At 39.5% G+C, this 18,850-nt stretch overlaps 1 protein-coding gene across 1 annotated transcript in view; it reads right to left on the bottom strand.

The window, feature by feature from the left end:
* The window catches only part of myo1f (myosin IF), a 135,966-nt gene that overhangs the window by 20,685 nt on the left and 96,431 nt on the right, over positions 1-18,850 (bottom strand). Inside the window, exons 16-20 of the mRNA XM_048559792.2 lie at positions 18,200-18,281; positions 11,420-11,526; positions 6,702-6,800; positions 1,519-1,663; positions 1,101-1,215 (exon numbers count right to left, since the gene is read on the bottom strand). Of these exons, the coding sequence (XP_048415749.1) occupies positions 1,101-1,215; positions 1,519-1,663; positions 6,702-6,800; positions 11,420-11,526; positions 18,200-18,281 (548 nt within the window). The remainder of the gene's footprint in view (positions 1-1,100; positions 1,216-1,518; positions 1,664-6,701; positions 6,801-11,419; positions 11,527-18,199; positions 18,282-18,850) is intronic.

The raw sequence follows: 18,850 nt of genomic DNA, 5'->3' as shown, positions 1-18,850 counted from the left end.
GTATAACTTAGACAGGAGGTAATAGTAGATTGATGGACTCAGGTAGCTCAACTATATGATTTGAATTAGATGCCAGTCAAGACAAAAATGAATTTCCCATTCTGTATGGAGCAATGTTAAATCATGTAATCGACTAGTCACTTAGTTATCAACAAAAGCTTCATGTTGTTTCACATATAAATGTAATTTTGGACACTGAATCCTTCCTATTAATCATAAAAAAATCACCTTATTTGAAAGGGTAATGCAGGAATTAATACTTATAGCTTCTTTTGGGTTTATATAATCTATATTCAGTTACTGTGAGAAGAAAAGTAAGAAACAAGATACCTCATTTCTGGTGTTGAATGGCGAATGTAGTGGTTTTCCCCCAACACCATGGTTGCTGTTTTGAATTCAGTCCTAAGATGGGGAAGGCAGGCGATTGAAAGGTGCCAGGTGCAGGCCAATAAGGGTTTATAGTATTACTGTGGAGGCAGGACAAGTGCTCCAACTCCTCTATCTCCATGTTGACGTAATGATCAAAAGAAAATTTCTGGAAACTACTTTTGGAGGCCTTCAGTGAATTTCCTAAATGGTTGCAGCAAATAGACTCAGAGAACTGCACAGCAGGCAACAGACCCTTTGGTTCAACTCATCCATGCCAACCAGATATCCTAAATTAATCCAGTCTCATTTGCTAGGATTTGGTCTATATTCCTCTAAACTCTTCCTGTTCATGTTTCCATCCAGATGCCTTTTAAATGTTGTAGTTGTAACGGCATCCCCCACTTCCTCTGGCAGCCCATTTCATATGTGCACCACCCACTGTGTGAAAAAGCTACCCCTCACATCCCTTTTAAATCTTTCCCCTCTCACCTTAAACTTATGCCCTCTAGTTTTGGACTGCCCTACCCTGGAGACATGGCCTTGTCTATTCTCCTTATCCATGCCCCTCATGATTTTATAAGGCTCTATAAGATCTCTGGACAAACTAATCATAATGATAAATTGAAAGCTCCTTTACACTCGATTTAACTGGGTCAAGTCATCAATTTTAGACAGTTTCTCATCTGTATATACATCTTACATACTTCTTCTGATGACCATTAATGTATTACCTTCTTCTCTCATCTGTTCATACTTTCTTCGTGCAATGTATTTCCTCCATGCTTTTTGAATGGTTCTTGCAAATTTATCAAACTTCCGTTCTCTCATTTCTTCCAAAAGGAAAAGCTGTAATTTCAAAATACTTGATCAGCATAAACTTAAAATAAAGAAGAAAACCACTGGCAGAACAAGTAGGAATAAAATGTGAAACAAACATTGAAATCACAAACCATTCATAAACATTCACTGCTGAACAATTCATAATGGCCACTCGCTAGCACTTTAGTAAAGGGGCCTTCCTAGTTATGAATTGTGAAATTTTAAATCATGCAGTTGACTTGGTGTTGTTCCATAAACAAATCTAGCTTTGGATTCCAAATTCTTACCAGTAATTGAAAAACATGCAAGCAATCTACAACAGCAACATACCGATTCTGGATTCTTTACAAATACTTTGGTTTTCCCCATTTGGTACTGGTCAGTATCAATATTGACAGAACGAAGAAGATGCAGAGCCCCTTGGCGCTCATCGCCACGCCAATAAGGCCAGGTCTCTGGTGTAAGGATAGCATACCTTTAACAAGGACAACAGACAGCACATATTTTAGCCCTTCAAGAAGATGCATGTTAACATAAACTTTTATCTTCATAGAACATATTATTTTCACTTGCACTTACCCTTTTTTTTGTTACCTTTTCGGTCATGTTTCCATGTCAGCTTGCACAATTGGTAGACTGATTAGTAAAGTTAGATCACTTGGAATTCAGGGTGAGTTTGCCAATTGGATGCAAAATTGACTTTACATTAGGAGACAGAGGGTGGTGGTGGAGGGTTGTTTTTATGGCTGGAGGCCTGTGACCAGTGGTGTTATACAGGGATTGGTGCTGGGTCCGCTGTTGTTTGTCATTTATATAGACAATTTGAATGAGAGTTTAGGATGCATGGTTATTAAGATTGTGGATAACACGACAAGTGGTGGTATTGTGAATAGTGATAAAGGTTATCCGACAGTACAAAGGGATTTTGATCAACTGGATCAATGGGCTGAGGAGTGACAGATGGATTTAAATTTGGATAAACATAAAATGGACAAGTGTAGGACTTATACAATTAACGTTACAGCCCTGGGTAGTGCTGTTGAACAGAGAGACCCAGGGGTTCAGGGACATAATTCTTTGAAAGTGGCATCACAGGTAGACAGGGTGATTAAGAAGGCATTAGCAACCTTATTTTCATTGTGCAGACCACTGAGTGAAGGAGTTGGGAAGCCATGCTGCGGTTGTACAGGATGTTGTAGAAGCCACTTTTAGAGTATTGCGTACAGTTTTGGTTGCTCTGTTGTTGGAAGGTATTTGTAAATTGGAGAGGGCAGAGAAAATATTTACTAGGATGTTACTGGGACTGGAGAGTTTCAGTTATAAGGACAGGCTAGATAGGCTGGAACGTTTTTTACTGGAGTGTAGGAGGTTGAAGGGTGAACTTATAGATGTTAATAAAATCATGAGGGGCATGGATAAGGTGAATATCAAAGGTCATTCCCTGAGGGTGGGGTGTTCAAAACTAGGGACCATATTTTTAAGTAGAAAGATTTAAAAGACACCTGAGGGGTAAGCTTATCATAAAGATGGTAGTTCGTATGTGCAATGAACTGCCAGAAGAAGTGGTAGATGCAGGTACAGTTACAATATTTAAAAGACATTTTAATGGGTATGTGAATAGGAAAGTTTTGGAGGGATTTGGGCCAAGTGGACAAATTTAGCTTAGGAAACTTCATCGGCATGGATGAGTTGGAATGAAGGGTCTGTTTCTGTGTTGTATGACTCTATGACTATTATAAATTCTTAAATCCACACTGAGAACATCTCACCTGTTTTTCTCACTTTGCAGTTACAGACTCTAGCCACTAGTTGGTGTTCATCTACCATTTTTTTCTCAGTAACTAAAACCTTTTGGAGAATAAATTTGTTGGCACAATGGATTCTTTGCTACAAATACATCTATTTAACGGAGCAACAGCGCCATGTTCTACTTTTATGTGAGTGAACTCATGGTTGGCGAGTAACATTCTCCCCCCATGTCGAAGATAAAGGTGAAAACCAAATAAAATGTATTTCACAAAACTTTTTAACTTATTTATTGAGATCAGAGATAATGTGAACTGCAGATGCTGGAGAATCCAAGATACCAAAGTGTGAAGCTGGATGAACACAACAGGCCAAGCAGCATTTTGTGCTCCTGAGATGCTGCTTGGCCTGCTGTGTTCATCCAGTTTCACACTTTGTTAACTTATTTATTGAATTGTTTTATGCCTAAGTTAAGAGCTGTACGTAAACACCTCTTGCATAAACGTTGAACTTGGAATTAATACTTTGTGTGGAGCTATAACATGGTTTACTGAGAACAGGTTACAATTTATTATCACCTTGTTTCTTCCCAGGAATAAAAGTTTAGATTCTGCAAATACTGTGGAAGCAAACATTGTGCTAATCACACGTACTACCTCTAGATTTAAATGTCTTACTTACAATACTGTCCTTTTTGATTTAGGTTCCCTCTGTCTCAGCACCAAATTCTAACTGGTGTTAACTTTCCCTGCCATTCCTTCCATCAAGGGCAACCTCAGTCTGTCACACTCGCAATCACACAGACTTTTGCAGCTTGACAGATCACACATCATGTGGTTTCAACTGCCGTGAGCAACATGGGAGATAAATCATAAGGACTTTCATTTCTCTTCTCTCTACCCAGAAGTTATATCACACACAACTGAGTGACCTTCCCATCGCCAAAATCACTGACTTTTTAAAAACTTACTGATCATCACCAGTAAACACCCATGAGGCCAACTGATTATTTACAAGCAGAGCTCCCCTGATAATCCAGAGAACCAGGCAATGTTCTGGGGACTTGGGTTTGAATTCCACCACAGCAGATGGTGGAATTTGAATTTAATAACTATCTGGAATTAAGAATCTCATGATGACCATAAATCCATTGTCAATTGTTAGAAAACCCATCTGGTTCAACAAAGTCCTTTAGAGAAGGAAACTGTCACCCTCACCTGGTCTGGTCTACAGCTGACATAGCTGACCAGACCCACAGCAACATAGTTGACTTTTAACTGACCTCTGGGCAATTAGGAAAGGGAAATAAATGCTGGCCTAGTCAGTGATGTCCAAATCCGTGAATGATTTTTTAAAAAATGCCCTTTATGGGCAATGCAAACCATCAAACGGGAGGGGGATGGGGGCAAAGGGAGCAGAATGTAGGGCCTTTCATAAAATGTGTACTTTGAGAGCTCATGGTTATTTGCTGCACAAGATGAGTGGGACAGCTGGAAACAGGAAGTGATGAAATCATGAGGAAAATACCTAATTGGATTTGGTAACCTTAATAATAATGATAAAGTTACAGAGTCATAGAGATATACAACATGGAAACAGACCCTTTGGTATAATTCGTCCATGCTGACCAGATATCCTAAATAAATCTAGATCCATCTGCCAACAATTGGCCCGTATCCCTCTAAACCCTTCCTATTCATATGCTCATTCAGACACCTTTTAAATGTTGTAATTGTACCAGTCTCCACCACTTCCTCTGGCAGCTCATTCCATACACGCACCACCCTCTGCCTGAAAAAGTTGCCCCTTAGGTTCCTTTTATATCTTTCCACTCTCAACTTAAACCTATACCCCCTTGGAAAAGACCTTGCCTAATGACCCTATCCATGCCCCTCATGATTTTATAAACCTCAACAACGTCTCAGCCTATGACACTCCAGGAAAATAGCCCCAGCCTATTCAGCCTCTCTCTATAATTCAAACCTCCAACCCTGGCAACATCCTTATAAGATCTTTAATGAACCCTCTCAAGTTTCACAACATCCTTCCTATTAGCAGGGCAACCAGTTTCCCTCTATTCTGTATGATCTAACCTTGATAACCAGTCTACCATGAAGAACCTTGTTGAACACCTTACTGAAGTCCAGACAGATCATGTCCACAGCTCTGCCATCATCTATCCTCTTTGTTAGTTCTTCAAAAAACTTAATCAAGTTCATGAGAGACGATTTCCTATGTGCAATGCCATGTTGACCATCCTTAAGTAGTCCTTGTCTTTCCAAATACATGTCAATCCTGTCTGTCAGGATTACCTCCAACAACTTGCCCACCACCAATGCCAGGTTTACTGGTCTATAGGTCCCTGGCTTTTCCTTACTACCTTTCTTAAATAGTGCCACCATGTTACCCAACCTCCAGTCTTCTAGCACCTTTCCCGCGACTATCGATGATACAAATATTTCAGCAAGGGCCCAGCAATCACGTCTCCAGCTTCCCACAGAGATCTCGGAAACCCCTGATCAGATCCCAGGGATTTATCCATCTTTATGCATTTTAAGACAGCCAGCACCTCCTCCTCTGTAATGTAAACATATAGACATCGCTATTTATTTCCCCATGTTCTCTATTTTCCATATCCTTCTCCACAGTAAACACTGATGCAAAATACTCATTTAGTATCTCTCCTATCTCCTGCAGTGCGACACATAGGTACCTTTAAGAGGCTCAATTCTCTCCCTAGTTACTCTTTTGTCTTTAATGTATTTGTAGAATCCCTTTGGATTTTCCTTAATCCTATTTGCCAAAGTTTTCTCATTTCCCCTTTTTGCCCTCCTGATTTCCCTCTTAAATATACTCCCACTGCCATTACACTCTTCTCGGGAATTACTTGATTTCTGCTGTCTCTACCTGACATATGTTTCCTCCTCATTCTTGACCAAAACCTCAATTTCTCTCGTCATCCAGCATTCCCTACACCTACCAGCCTTGCCCTTCACCTTAACAGGAACATACAGTCTCTGGATTCTCGTTGTCTCATTTTTGAAGGCTTCCGATTTCCAGCCATCCCTTTACCTGCAAACATTTTCCCCCCACCCCCATGAACTTTTGAAAGTTTTTGCCTAATACTGTCAAAATTGGCCTTTCTCCAATTCCGAACTTCAACTTTTAGATCCGGTTTATCCTTTTCCATCACTATTTTAATACTAATGGAATTATAGTCACTTTCCCCAAAGTGCCCCCCCACTGACACCTCAGTCACCTGCCCTGCATTATTCCTCATCAGCATGTCAAGTTTTGCACCTTCTCTGGAACGTATATCCACATACTGCATCAGAAAATTTTGTTCTGCACACTTAATAAATTTCTGTCCATCTAAGCCCTTAAGTCTATATTTGAAAAGTTAAAATCCCCTACCATAACCACCCTATTATTTTTGCAGACAACTGAGATCTTACAAATTTGTTTCTCAATATCCAGCTGACTGTCAAGGCATCTAATAATACGATCCCAATGAGGTTGCCATCCCTTTCTTATTTCTCAGTTCCATTCAAATAACTTCACTGGATCCATTCCCAAGAATGTCCTCCTTCAATAATACAGCCGTAATGTTATCCCTAATCAAAAACTCCACTCCTACTCGTCTCTTGCCCTTTTTAGTTCCTTCCTACAGCATCTATACCCTTACGAACAAAACCGCAACTCACTTTTAGCTCTATTTTAAAGAGTGACTCATTCACAATAACACCCACTAGTAATGGAGAAGGTACCTCTGTATGAATTTTGGGAAAGCTCTCCTGTAAGCGAACCCTGCTCGGCGGACTCGGATATTTTCTTTCAGTCCCAGATATTCAACTTGGTGCTTCACTCTGAAAGATTAAGATACATGGAGATTAAGATAAACGGAGATTGTACTACCACCTCAGTAAAAGAAGGAAAATTTATTTTATTTTGGTCAAAAGGGGGAGTCATGCATCTCGACAATCCATTAAAGATTCAAACTGGATTACTGAGAAATCCACATAAAGAGTGTATCTGTTGACATCTTCATATGTATACAGCCCACTTGCTCAAGCCCAGGTAACCGAGCCAACTGGGGAGGGCCACTGACACCCAAATAGATATAGATGGAGGTCACTTGGTATAAACTGTGCAGAATACCAGCGCAGAGCACTGGTAGATTTCCGATACTTGCCCATATGAAAACAATTTTCCTTAAAGGATATTGGTTTCCAGGTTAAACAAGTGAGGACCTAGAGATACGTCCTTCTTTAGTTTGACAATCTTTAACATCTTCTTGGAGGACCTTCTCAGCCTCAGTTTGACATTATAGAGTCTGTCACAGCAGATTGATTTCATTTCCGTCTTCAGTTAGCAGGTGTACATTTGCAGGAATCAGGCTGGTTGAGCTTAATCTTAGGAAGACTAATCACGATTTGGTTATTGGATAAGAGACAGGCATGGATTTGAGCCCTCCATATGTTTTGCTACGATAATGAATTCCTGCTTCACATTGAGTGAAGGGATAACTATACATTTCATTTAAGAGTAGTTACTGAGCATGTGCATGAGGAGCTATAGCATGGTGGTGCATAGGTACCTCTCACACCATCCTTGGAGACAAGTGGAAAAGTGCACATGAAGGGAAGGTCAGTGGCAGTACATTGTCAGCCCAATATCTGAGCAAGAATGGGGAAAACCCTGAAGACTGCTCCAGTGGCAGTAACAGTGCTGCATGTGAAGGGATTCAAGGTCTACCTCGAAAAGCCCTGCACAATGCTGTCAATGTGTGAGAAAATCCCATAGCCAGGAACATGGCAAGCATCAGGTAAAATCAGTCGGCCTCAATGAGTAAAACACTGAAGTACAACAGAAGTCTGTACAGAGTGGGGAAGCTGCTCAAGAATGGAAACTACCACAATTCTAAAAATGGATGGGAGAACGCCAACAAAAAAATAGAATTCAGGAGCCACAACCCACAAAGGAAACACTCCAATGATGAAGCATGCCTTGCTTTTACCAGAATATCTAGATTTCTGATTACCAGTCACATACAGGATTGTAGGGATGGGATGAATAAAGCACACAAAAGTCTTCAATCAGCCGCGATTGTAGTAAATAACACAGCAGGCTCAATGGGCTGAGTGGTCTACAGCTGCTCCCTTTACATGAAGGGTTGTGGCAGATCATGTATTGGATAAACTGGTGCTGATGGTTTAATAGATACAGCGCTGCTTTAAGCCACAGTAAAAAGCCAGATAAAGACCAGGCCAATGTACTGACTACAACTCAGTCCAAGTTGTTCATCAGAAAGCTGCCAATGCACAAGCAAGAAAGCAGCAATACTGCTCGTGCCATTGTTTCTTGTTCATGGCAGGAAATCACCATATCGGCACCAAGACTACTCAGCCACTAAATGCTGAGTGCCATGCATGTGGTAGAAAGGCCATTTTCAGGAGATTTGTCACCGAGATTTCAACTGGTGGCCTAGAAATTTATAAACTGATCGCTATAGTCCATAACTGTCTAAAACGTAGATGTTACCAAGTTCCAGAACACATTCTTCTTGGGGAAGCAGTAGACCCACTGTATGATTTCTGGTGGGTAAGTATCAGAGTTAAAATCAAGAAAACTAATATAGGGCCAATTGCACCATTCTTTCAAATTCCACCCCCCATGGGTGACTTCTCAATTTCCAACTGGCTTCAGTTAAATGTCATGATTTTGGAAGAATTGTAATAACAGCATAAGGCCAGACATAAGCTATCCTTTACTGCAATGGGAGACAGATTATTGATATTCTGTGAGTTGTTCCCAATCAATGTTTTTGTTTATTAAACAGAGCTGCTTGGACAGTTTTTAATTTCTTTATCATTCCACAGTTGCAGCAGAAATTGATGTTGACTCAATACACAGGGAACCAGCCTTTACCAAAGAAACACCATCTCTTGGATTACAGGAAGATACTGCAGATTTTTCATTTCTCTTTGGTAGACAAATATGAAGCAGGCTCAGGACGCACCAAGGAATACGGTAATCAACAGCAAAATAAAGCTCTAAATCTTAATGTACTGTTTCAGGTTAGAGTGGAAGACAGCCATATTGCAGCAGAAGCAGATCCTCTGCTGGATGAAGAGGTCATGGATCTTGCTATTCATGTTGTTCCAATGATGATGAAGGCTTTATTGTCTTTTTTGAAAATTCACATCCCTTTGTTGGGATAGGTGACAAAATAAAACGGTATATCTTTCATTCCAGTCAGCCCACCAATGACATCATTGCAAGCAGCCAAATGAAAAGTTATCCAGGGAAAAGTGGATCAAACCAACATGGAGCATTCAGATATTGTTAATCCTCGCTGAAATCTGCAAATCTGAAATTAGAAGCTAGCTCTGGAAACATGAAGTTTATTTCAGTATAAGAGTAGATGTCAAAGTTTCTGAAACTGAGACATACCATAGTAAAGCTTAAAGGTGAGCAGCGAGTAGGGCCTGAATGTATTAAAATTAAGGAAAAATTGGAGAAATCTAACTGCTTGAAGGAGAGTGTTGAACTAAGGGCCCAGCTGTCAGTAGTCACACAGCATAATCAAGGCATGCAGCAACTGTGTGGACAAGTGTCCACCCTGGCTGTTCTTCTCAGTTGAAGCTCTTGTCATTGAAATGACTGGTGCTAAGACTGAATTATCAAGCAAGTCTACAGGCTAAATTACTGTGCAGGAACTTCCTGTAGATCCTAGGCCAGAGGTTGTTGGTCATGGTGCAACCTTATTTTCTATTAGACCCCCCAAGATGTCATTTTCTGTACCATGTGTTGAAACAAGTGTGGAAATAATGCCACTAAATATGAAATGTTTACCCTCAATATAGTAGGAAACTTTTCAAAATTGAAACTTTCTTTTAATTGTCTTCAGAATATCCTGCATTTTCCTTTAGTCTGTCAGTTCCACCATGTTTCAGAGAGCAAACCAGAAGGATATGAGGATGAGAATTTCAGTTTGTTGCCTTTTCTTATGACAGGGCTGTGTTGGTTGTGTACTGGAGGTTCCTTAAACTAGACTGGTACAACATTTGTACAACTTTATGATTAAAACAAAAACTCTTTGTTATGGTTGAACAAGGAGGTTAAAAGAGAGAAAGATGATGCACCCCTCTTCTCCAAGTCACGACAAACATGATCCAGGCACTGCAGCTAAAGCTACACATCATTTCCCAATTCCAAAAGATGTTCAGTCTCATTTGGATACACCAAAGTTCCAAGTGGATGTAAATTGGTATCAAACAGGCAAAACTCTTCGGACTCAAAACAATTCAAAGTAGATGTTCTTTCAATCTGAAAATATAAGATTCTACCATCGCCACCACCAAGATGTGACCGTCGTTCATTCACGAATAACACAGCACTTAATGAAACTGCAACTGGGCTATAATTCATAACTTTATCACAGGAATACATTTTTATGCTAGGAAAGTACAAGGAATAGTTCAGGATAATGATTTGGTTGCCGTGCTTGAAAATCTGGCCATGATATTGAGTTCCTTGTATAAGCCCAATAGGTGTGGCTATTCATATTGGTAAAATTACCTCGGGGCTATTGAACAGTTTTGGGTGGAGGTTCATTGGATTGGTTTGATGGAGCAATGTAAAAGGTTGAGAACACTTGGCCATATTAGAGTTAAGCGGGTAGTTCCTGTGCCCAAATATCAGTGGCTTTTTAAGCCATGTAGTCGTTTGTGTCAAAATCATGTGTACTCTGGCAGACAGGCCAAGGAAACTCCACACACTGTGACATTTAATCAATTTAAAAAAATCTAATTGTAAGAACGTTTATTTATAGATATATGTATGACAAAAACAATGGATCATGTGATTACTTGTATTCACTAATGTTGAAAATATTGTATCATTGATAAGCTGATGATCACTGCAACCAAATGTCACAAATTTAGCAATACAGAACACAGACTGGAACTTGGTGGTGAGCTGCCCTTTTGAACCCCTGCAGTCCACATGATATAGGTACACCCACACGGCTGTTAGGGAGCTGCAGGATTTTGATCAAGCTGTTGCCAGCTTTGGAGAAAGACACAGTATTTTTTCACAGAAACATTAAAGGGTGCCATTTTGTAATTGAATCACTGTACAACAGCTTATTTATTTAATTAGCCTGCTGCTGTGTGAGTTTTGGACATTTATTCCCAAGATATGGGACGTTCCTCTTGCCCTGATTTTACAACTGAGTAAACTTGTTTAACTTTTTCATAGGATATAGAGTCAACCCAGTTGCTTGGACTGAATTGATTCATCATTTTTGCAGCAAAATGTCAGGATTCCCAGCAAATTCCCATTTCTGTTCCTGATGAGTTTTAGGAATGAAGGTGTCTTAAATACTTCAAAGCTTTGTATTAAAGGAGAAGCATTCTAAAATGGTTTCAAGACAATAAAGTTGTTCTTAATAACAGGTCATAGAAGACCAAGGAAAACTTACCTGCTCTCCTCCCAATCTCTGGGTCTCTTAGTCTCATTCGGTTTTATGCAGCGAATGTAATGTGGAGTACACTTCATTAACTTGCTTACCAGGTCATTTGCTTGTTTCTAAATCACAGGAATGATACAAACAGATGTTAATAAATTCGAAGAATGCCCATGATGAATTAAATTTTGGATTCCATGTGAAAGGAAAGCAAATTTCTTTTCAATGGTAAAATTAATGGGATTCTTTTCTTCATTTTGATATTCCCCATACTGAGGCAGTCATGAGACAAACCACGCAGCTTCATATAGGTGCTTACATTACAGATCAATCTTTGCAGATGCTGAAGAGCAAACCATGATCACAAAACCAGTTTACCATTCCAGGAACAGGTGAAGTGTACATGTATGATTAAATTATATGTAGCTTTAGTTAGCACATGTCTTATCATTTAAGTTTACTCAGGTGCATCTTTCCAGTGGATCAGATATGTGAGAAAAATTTGGTTACTTAATCAGTGCATAAAAGGCGCAAAAATCAACTTGGTTCATAGAATTAATGAGGGAAAGTTCAACGTTGAGGTATGTGTAAGACTAGGGTGGGGAGTGGGAGCTTACAATTGGCAAATGTGTCAATGCACTTTGAAACCAGCTCTAACACACTGATTCCTGGGTTTATGTTAGGCATTCTGGGCTGACTTCAGAGGCTGTAACATCTCTAGAACGACAGGTTGACAATTCAGATATTTAATCACTAGATTGCAGTAATATTGTAACTGGCATTCAAACATAATGCTGTATGCTTCGGTTTCCTAAGCTTCCTGAAACATGTCACTAACATTAAGGCAATAAGAAATGATAATTAACGAGGCTGCTTATTTATCACTGCAGTTGTATGACATTTATTCAGTGCTCGCCAATCTAAGATGAATATTCTCAACTTAAAGAAGGGCAAATATGAGGGCATGAAAGCACAGCTAGGTAAATTAGATTAATGTAAGCTTTTTGGCTCAGATCATGCTTAGATTCCGGGGACCATGTATAAAATTGATTTTTGGAGTAGTGAGATGGACTAGGGACTTGTTCTATCCACTTTGTGCATTGACCTGGTATTGCAGTAGTTCCAAGCACCCCTTGTAGCGCAACGGTGATGTCCCTATCCCTATAGCAAGAGGCCCATGTTCAAATCCCACCTGCTCCACAGGTGTGCAATAATATCTCTGAATAGGTAGATTAGGAAAAAAATGTCAGTAGCAATGCAGTAGTGTGATTTATGTGGATATTTCAGAATACACAGATTAGATACATTTTAATGAGAAAGAAAGCACAAAGCAGAGGGCCTGCCGCCTGTGGTTAATGAAACAAAGTTAAAAACATATCAAACGTAAGATAATATATATAAAATTGCACAAAGCTCAAGTCAGAAGATGAACAGAACATATTTAAAAATAGACAAAGATTGATTAAAAGCTTAACAAAGAGGGGGAAAATGTATAAAAGAAAACTAGCCATAAAAATAAACGAAAAAATTAACAAAGTGAGCATTAATTCTCTAGAAAGACGTTCTATGGAATTAATAATGGAAGGTAAGGAAATGGCTGATGAACTGAGCAAGTATTTTGCATGGGTATCTGACATAGAGGCTGCATGTAGCAAGTAATTAGGAAATGGAAGAGAGGAAGTAACTCAAGAAATTTACAATCACTGGAAGAGTGTCACTGAACAAATTGTTGGAGCTGTGGACTGATGAATCCTGGATCCTAATGGAGTCTATTCTTAGGTCTGAAAATAAGCTAGTTGATGGATTGGTTATAATTTTTAAAAATTCCCTAGATTTGGAAAAGTTCCATTAGAATGGAAAATCGTGAATGCAACCCTTTCATTGAAAAAGGGAGGGAGACAGGAAGCAGTAAAGTACAGACCTATCTGTAATTGAGAAGATGTTTGAGGCGTTATCAAAGGCATTAAAGCAGGACATTTAGAGAAGCCCAAAGTAATTAGGCTGAACCAACATGGTTTTGTGAAATGGAATCATGTTTAATCAACTTTTTGTACCTTTTTGTGGAAGCAATGCGCTGAGGATAAAAGATACATCCAGTTGATGTGATATACTTGGATTTCTAGAAGGCATTGAGGAAACACTGCATCATTATTGAGGAAAATAAAAACTCATGGTGTCGGGGATAACCATCAGGAAACAAAGGGTTGGCGTAAATGGGTAATATTCTGGTTGGCAAAATGCAATGTATAGTGTGCCATAGGGATCAGTGCTGGGCCTCAAGTGTTTCCAATTTATATAAACGACTGAAGGTATGGTTACTAAATTTGCTGTTTACACACGTCAGAGAGTTAGAAATTCTTACAGCATAGAAACACACACTTTGGTCCAATTCACCCATAGACATCCTAATCTGACCTGGATCCATTTACCGGCACTTGGTCCACATCTCTCCAAACCCTTCCTTTTCATATACCCATCTAGATATCCTTTAAATGTTTTAATTGTACCTGCCTCCACCATGTATTCTGGCAGCTTGTTCCTTATGTGCATAATCCACTGCATGAAAAAGTTACCTCTCAGGTCCTTTTTAAAACCTTCCCCTCTCACCTTAAACCTATGCTGTCTAGTTTTGGACTCCCCTATCCTGAGGAAAGACCATGGCTATTCAACCTATCCATGTCCCTCAAGATTTAATAAACCTCTATAAGGTCACCCCTCAGCCTCCAATGCTTCAGGGACAAAAGTCCCAATTTATCTAGTCCCTCCCTATAACTCAAGTCCTCCAGTCCCAACAGCATCTGTGTAAACTTTTTCTGCGCCATCTGAAGTTTAACAACATCCTTCCTGTAGAAGGGGCACCAGAATTGTACTCCAAAAGTAGCCTCACTAATATCCTGTACAGCTGCAACATGACTCTCCAACTCTGATACTCAATGTTCTGACCAATGAAGGCCAGTGTTCCAAATGCCTGCTTCACTGCCTTGTCTACCTATGGCTACACTTTCAAGGAACTATGCAATTGCACCTTTAAGTGTCTTTGTTCAACAACACTCCCCAGTGCCGTACCAGTAATTGTATAACTTCTGCACTGTTTGCATTTTGGTGTCATATTTTATCTAAATTAAACTCCATTTGCCACTCCTCAGCCCTTAGGCTCATCTGACCAATATTGTGTTGTACTCAGTGATAATTTTCTTCACTGTCCACTACACTACCTATTTTAGTGTCATCTGCAAACTTGCTAGTCTCTTATATTCACATCCAAATTATTTATGTATATGATGAAAAGCAATGGGCCCAGCACCTGAGGCACACCACTGATCACAGGCCTGCAGTTACTTAAGAAAATAAGTTGTGAAGAGGATATAAGAAGTTACAAAGAATATAAATAGGTGAAATGAGTGAGCAAAGATCAGCAATTGGAGTGTAATGTGGGGAAATGTGAAATTATCCATTTTGGCAAGAAGACTGAACAAACAAACTGAACAAATGTTATCCAAGTAGTGAGAGCCTGCAGAGCTCTGAGATGCAGAGCGATCGAGGTGACCTACTGCATGAATCATAAAGGGTTAATATACAGTTATGGTAAATAATTAGGACAGCCAATAGAATATAATTGTTTATTGCAGGGAGAATTCAATGCTAAAATCGGGAGGTTATCTTTCAGTTATGCAAGCCATTGATGAAGCCATATCTGGAGCGATGCGCATTGTATTGGTCTTCTTATATGAGGAAGGATGTAAATACGCTGAAAGCAGTTCAGATAAGATTCACTAGACCAATACCTTGAATGGGCAGATTACCTTCTGGGGAAAGATTAGCCTTTATCATCTATATTTTAAAAGAATAAGAGACAATTTGATTGCAACATATAAGATCTTCTTGAGCCTGATGGACAATACCTTTTCTGGCCAAATGATGATGTTTGTCACAAGCCTGTGGCACCCACAGTTGTTTGTAACATTGAGGAAAACACTGAAGGGCCTGTAGCCCTTCCTCAGTTCTGAACACATCCTCATCCTGTTACCATGGGTCTCTCGTGATCCAATCCATCTCCTTTTGCATCCAAATCACCTATTCTGCTGTTCTGGTTTCAGAAAAGCCTGAATGTTGTGTTGCACTTTGTTTGTACTTGATTTCTCTTGCAGCTGAATGCTTGATCTTTGGTGAGAGGGAAACAAATTTAATCAATGGCCCTGTGATCCCAAGTTGTGGAGTTGAGAGTCAGATCAATGGGTAAGGCTTAAAGACATCAGGTAAGCATCATTTAAGGTGATTCTACTGAATGCAGAGGATGCCTACTTAAGTGCCTTTATCAACACATTATTTCACATGGACTATGCCTAAAGTGGCTGATAGTGTAGCATACACCTCTATGAGGGTGTTCAGCTATTCTACTGTTATCTCCACTGGTACTAATGATCTGAATAATGTTCAGAATAGAATGGCCTTTATACTCACAATCCTCAATGAGTATGTCAAAAGTTTATATGTTGCCAATTACAGCGCTGACTGAGATACAAAAGTGCCTAGGCACGGATTCTTTAGTTACAAGACCTTAGAAAATGGAGAAATAAAATGTCTAGCATTACAGAAATAAATAGTGCAATAACTATACTGTAGAAAAACATGCTGAGTTATGTTGCAAAGAGCAAAGAAATGCTACAGAGGGTTGGAATATCTATATCATTAGGTGGCTTAATAAGATAGGGAAATAATGAACTTGCATTTAAATTGCAATTGTTACAGCCTGAGTAGGGCCCGGTAACCTTCTATTTAAAGTAGATGAAATTTGAAATCCTATGCATTTATTAAGGGAACAAAGCCACAAGATTCCATAATTTAAAAAGAACCATATAAGAGTCAACAAAGCAAGCAGCAAATAATATCCTGTAATCCAAAGTTAATGAGTTAAACGGTAGCATTGCTGAATATAAAACATTCTGTTGAGCTTTCTGTTTTACTTATATGAGAAGTAATTTACAGAAATATCAATTCAAGGGGAAAACCACTTTCACACTGCATGAAAAGAAAGTACTGATTCATTGCCAAGGAGACTCTGATTGGCATTGTCATGGAAATGCACCAATTAATGATAAATGACAACAACCAGGCTTTGTTTAAATTTTTAATTAGCAGATTGATTCTGACTGGTGAGAACATTATCCTGAGAAATGACCTCGTGAATGGCTCTTCCTTATTTTGTTGACTTGTGACAAGGGCAAAACATAGAAGTGTTCTCTCTGTCTGCCAAGAATATACAGCTCATTTATCTGACCTTGTGTGTCAATAGATGGTGCTTCCAGAACATGCAAATGCAACACATTGCGAGCTCCACTGATAGTCCTGACTTGCTTGTTGCAGAATTTGTTGCACACTCAGGATTATTTAGCTAATGTTGTCCAGTTGTAGAATCATATCTAATGTTGGGCAATGTGTTGTGAGCTTTGCAAGAGCAAGCTGGTTGGCTACCATCAGTACTCTGCCTGTTGCAAACAACAAAAATATTATACTGTTTTATACAATCTGTTAGTGTTTGGAACCTATGGCTTATGTGTGTAGCATTACATCTGCACCGAAATTCATCTGCCGCGTCTGGCATTTGTGTGGTAGACAGAATGTCGTTTTGGTCTGTTAGTGCTGGTCCAATCAGATTTTGTGGATCACAATGGGTGCCAAATTCTCCACAAACTGTCTTCTTCATGAGGAATTTTAGCTCCATTCCTTCTAGGAGTTAGTTTGTCCCCAGCCAATAGCGGCTTTACTCCACCTGAGTTCCTCAAGTACAATCCTCACCACAATGTGCACTGTTGCACATCTCCCTCAGATTTGCTCCCAGATCCCTTCCTTTTGGGTTTTTTTTCCAGTTGTGCTGATATCCTTCTAACCCTGCATCCCACAGTGTTGCGCAGGGTATACTCTACGCTGTGATTCACATCCCTACACCCGAGTGGCACTGACCAGATAACCATTGCTTACTTGCTTTTCTGTGCTCCAATTACCAGCTTACAAACTTGTCACCCACTTCACTTCACCAAGTTGAAACTGCTCCTCCATAACATTGAGCCAATACATGGCTTACAGCCTAGTGCTTTCACTTCTCCTGCAGCTAACGAATATTCTTTTGCCTGGATTAATCTAATGGACCAGGGGTACTTTCTTGGTGCCTGGTCACCTGACCAATTTTTCGGGTCATACCTGCAGGTGCTCTGGTCAGGTTTTTGTACTGGACATCATACTTCTCATTGCTGCCTCTAGTGGTGTATTTTAGCAGCTGTTAAAAGGACCCTGAAAAGAGAGGAAGCGTGACATGTTTCTCTCCTGTGCCCAATGTTTCCCTTGAGCTCCTGGCATGCTGGGAATTGTAGTCCATTGCTTCTCAACCTGACAAAGGGAATTTAAAATACCAACACCCTCATACATCTCTTCATGTCTGTAGGATTTCCTGTAGCACTTCAAAGCCGATGAAATACTTTTCAGATAAGTTACTAACATGGAAAACTGACTCAAGGCATAAAGAAGAGACAACAGAGAACTGGAGGTTTTGCAGCATCAGAGGAGCAGGAAAGTTGATGTTTCAATTTGGGACTTTTCTTCAGAATAAAGGATAAATAATATTAGATATAGTGCTATCAGAAGTATCAGGAAATAAGTTATTACAATGCCCAAGAGAGTGGTTTAATCTCCGTCAATGTCAGAAGTGATTTTCAGCCTTGGTAAACTCTCTACTAAGTCCACACGTATATAAAACATCATCGACTCTTAACATTTGCAAATGGAGAATTTTGACTGCACCTTAATCTTCATGCTCGCAGTGGTTGGCCTGCCTTTCTTCTCATTTTGTAGATTTTCTGGAAACAGCATTTGAATGAAGGGGCTGGAAAAAGATCAGATCAGTAAAGAAATATTCTCTCATTTTACCACACATTAAGTTAAACCCAGTTTGTGCAGCTATTGAAACTATCCGAGTTTTTTTTCACACACTAGTGACAGATGTAGTCAGCATGTGAAACCCTGCATTGGCAGAAAATTAACTTATTCTCTCCTCTAGTTTTCTTTCTTTCTGCTCCAAAACAGCAACTTACTGTGCTACAATTACAAAGATGTTGAGATGTTACAAAGATAAAATGAAGGCCAACATTTTTATTTTACAACCTTTTGTCAAGTAATTTAAATATTTTAAATTAAATGCGCAGCTCGGGAAAGAGGTGGGTGGGGGGAAAACAAAATATCTCTGACTTGGTGGAAAACAAAAGCGATTTCAAAAAAGGGGATGACAGCACAAGGCAAATGTATGGTAATACAAAGGAAGGAATCAAAAGATGGGTCTTAGAGGTGTTGTAGATGGCAATAGCAGAATGATCATCAAATGGTATCACCCAACAAAATGGGAGCTGTAACTATACAAATGCAAATTGTTGTGTCCTGGCCGACATTTATTTCTCA

Source organism: Stegostoma tigrinum, chromosome 30, assembly GCF_030684315.1.
Source record: "Stegostoma tigrinum isolate sSteTig4 chromosome 30, sSteTig4.hap1, whole genome shotgun sequence".
Classification (NCBI taxonomy): domain Eukaryota; kingdom Metazoa; phylum Chordata; class Chondrichthyes; order Orectolobiformes; family Stegostomatidae; genus Stegostoma; species Stegostoma tigrinum.
The sequence above is the reverse complement of the archived record's forward strand: the minus strand, read 5'-3'. Positions and strand labels throughout refer to the sequence as shown.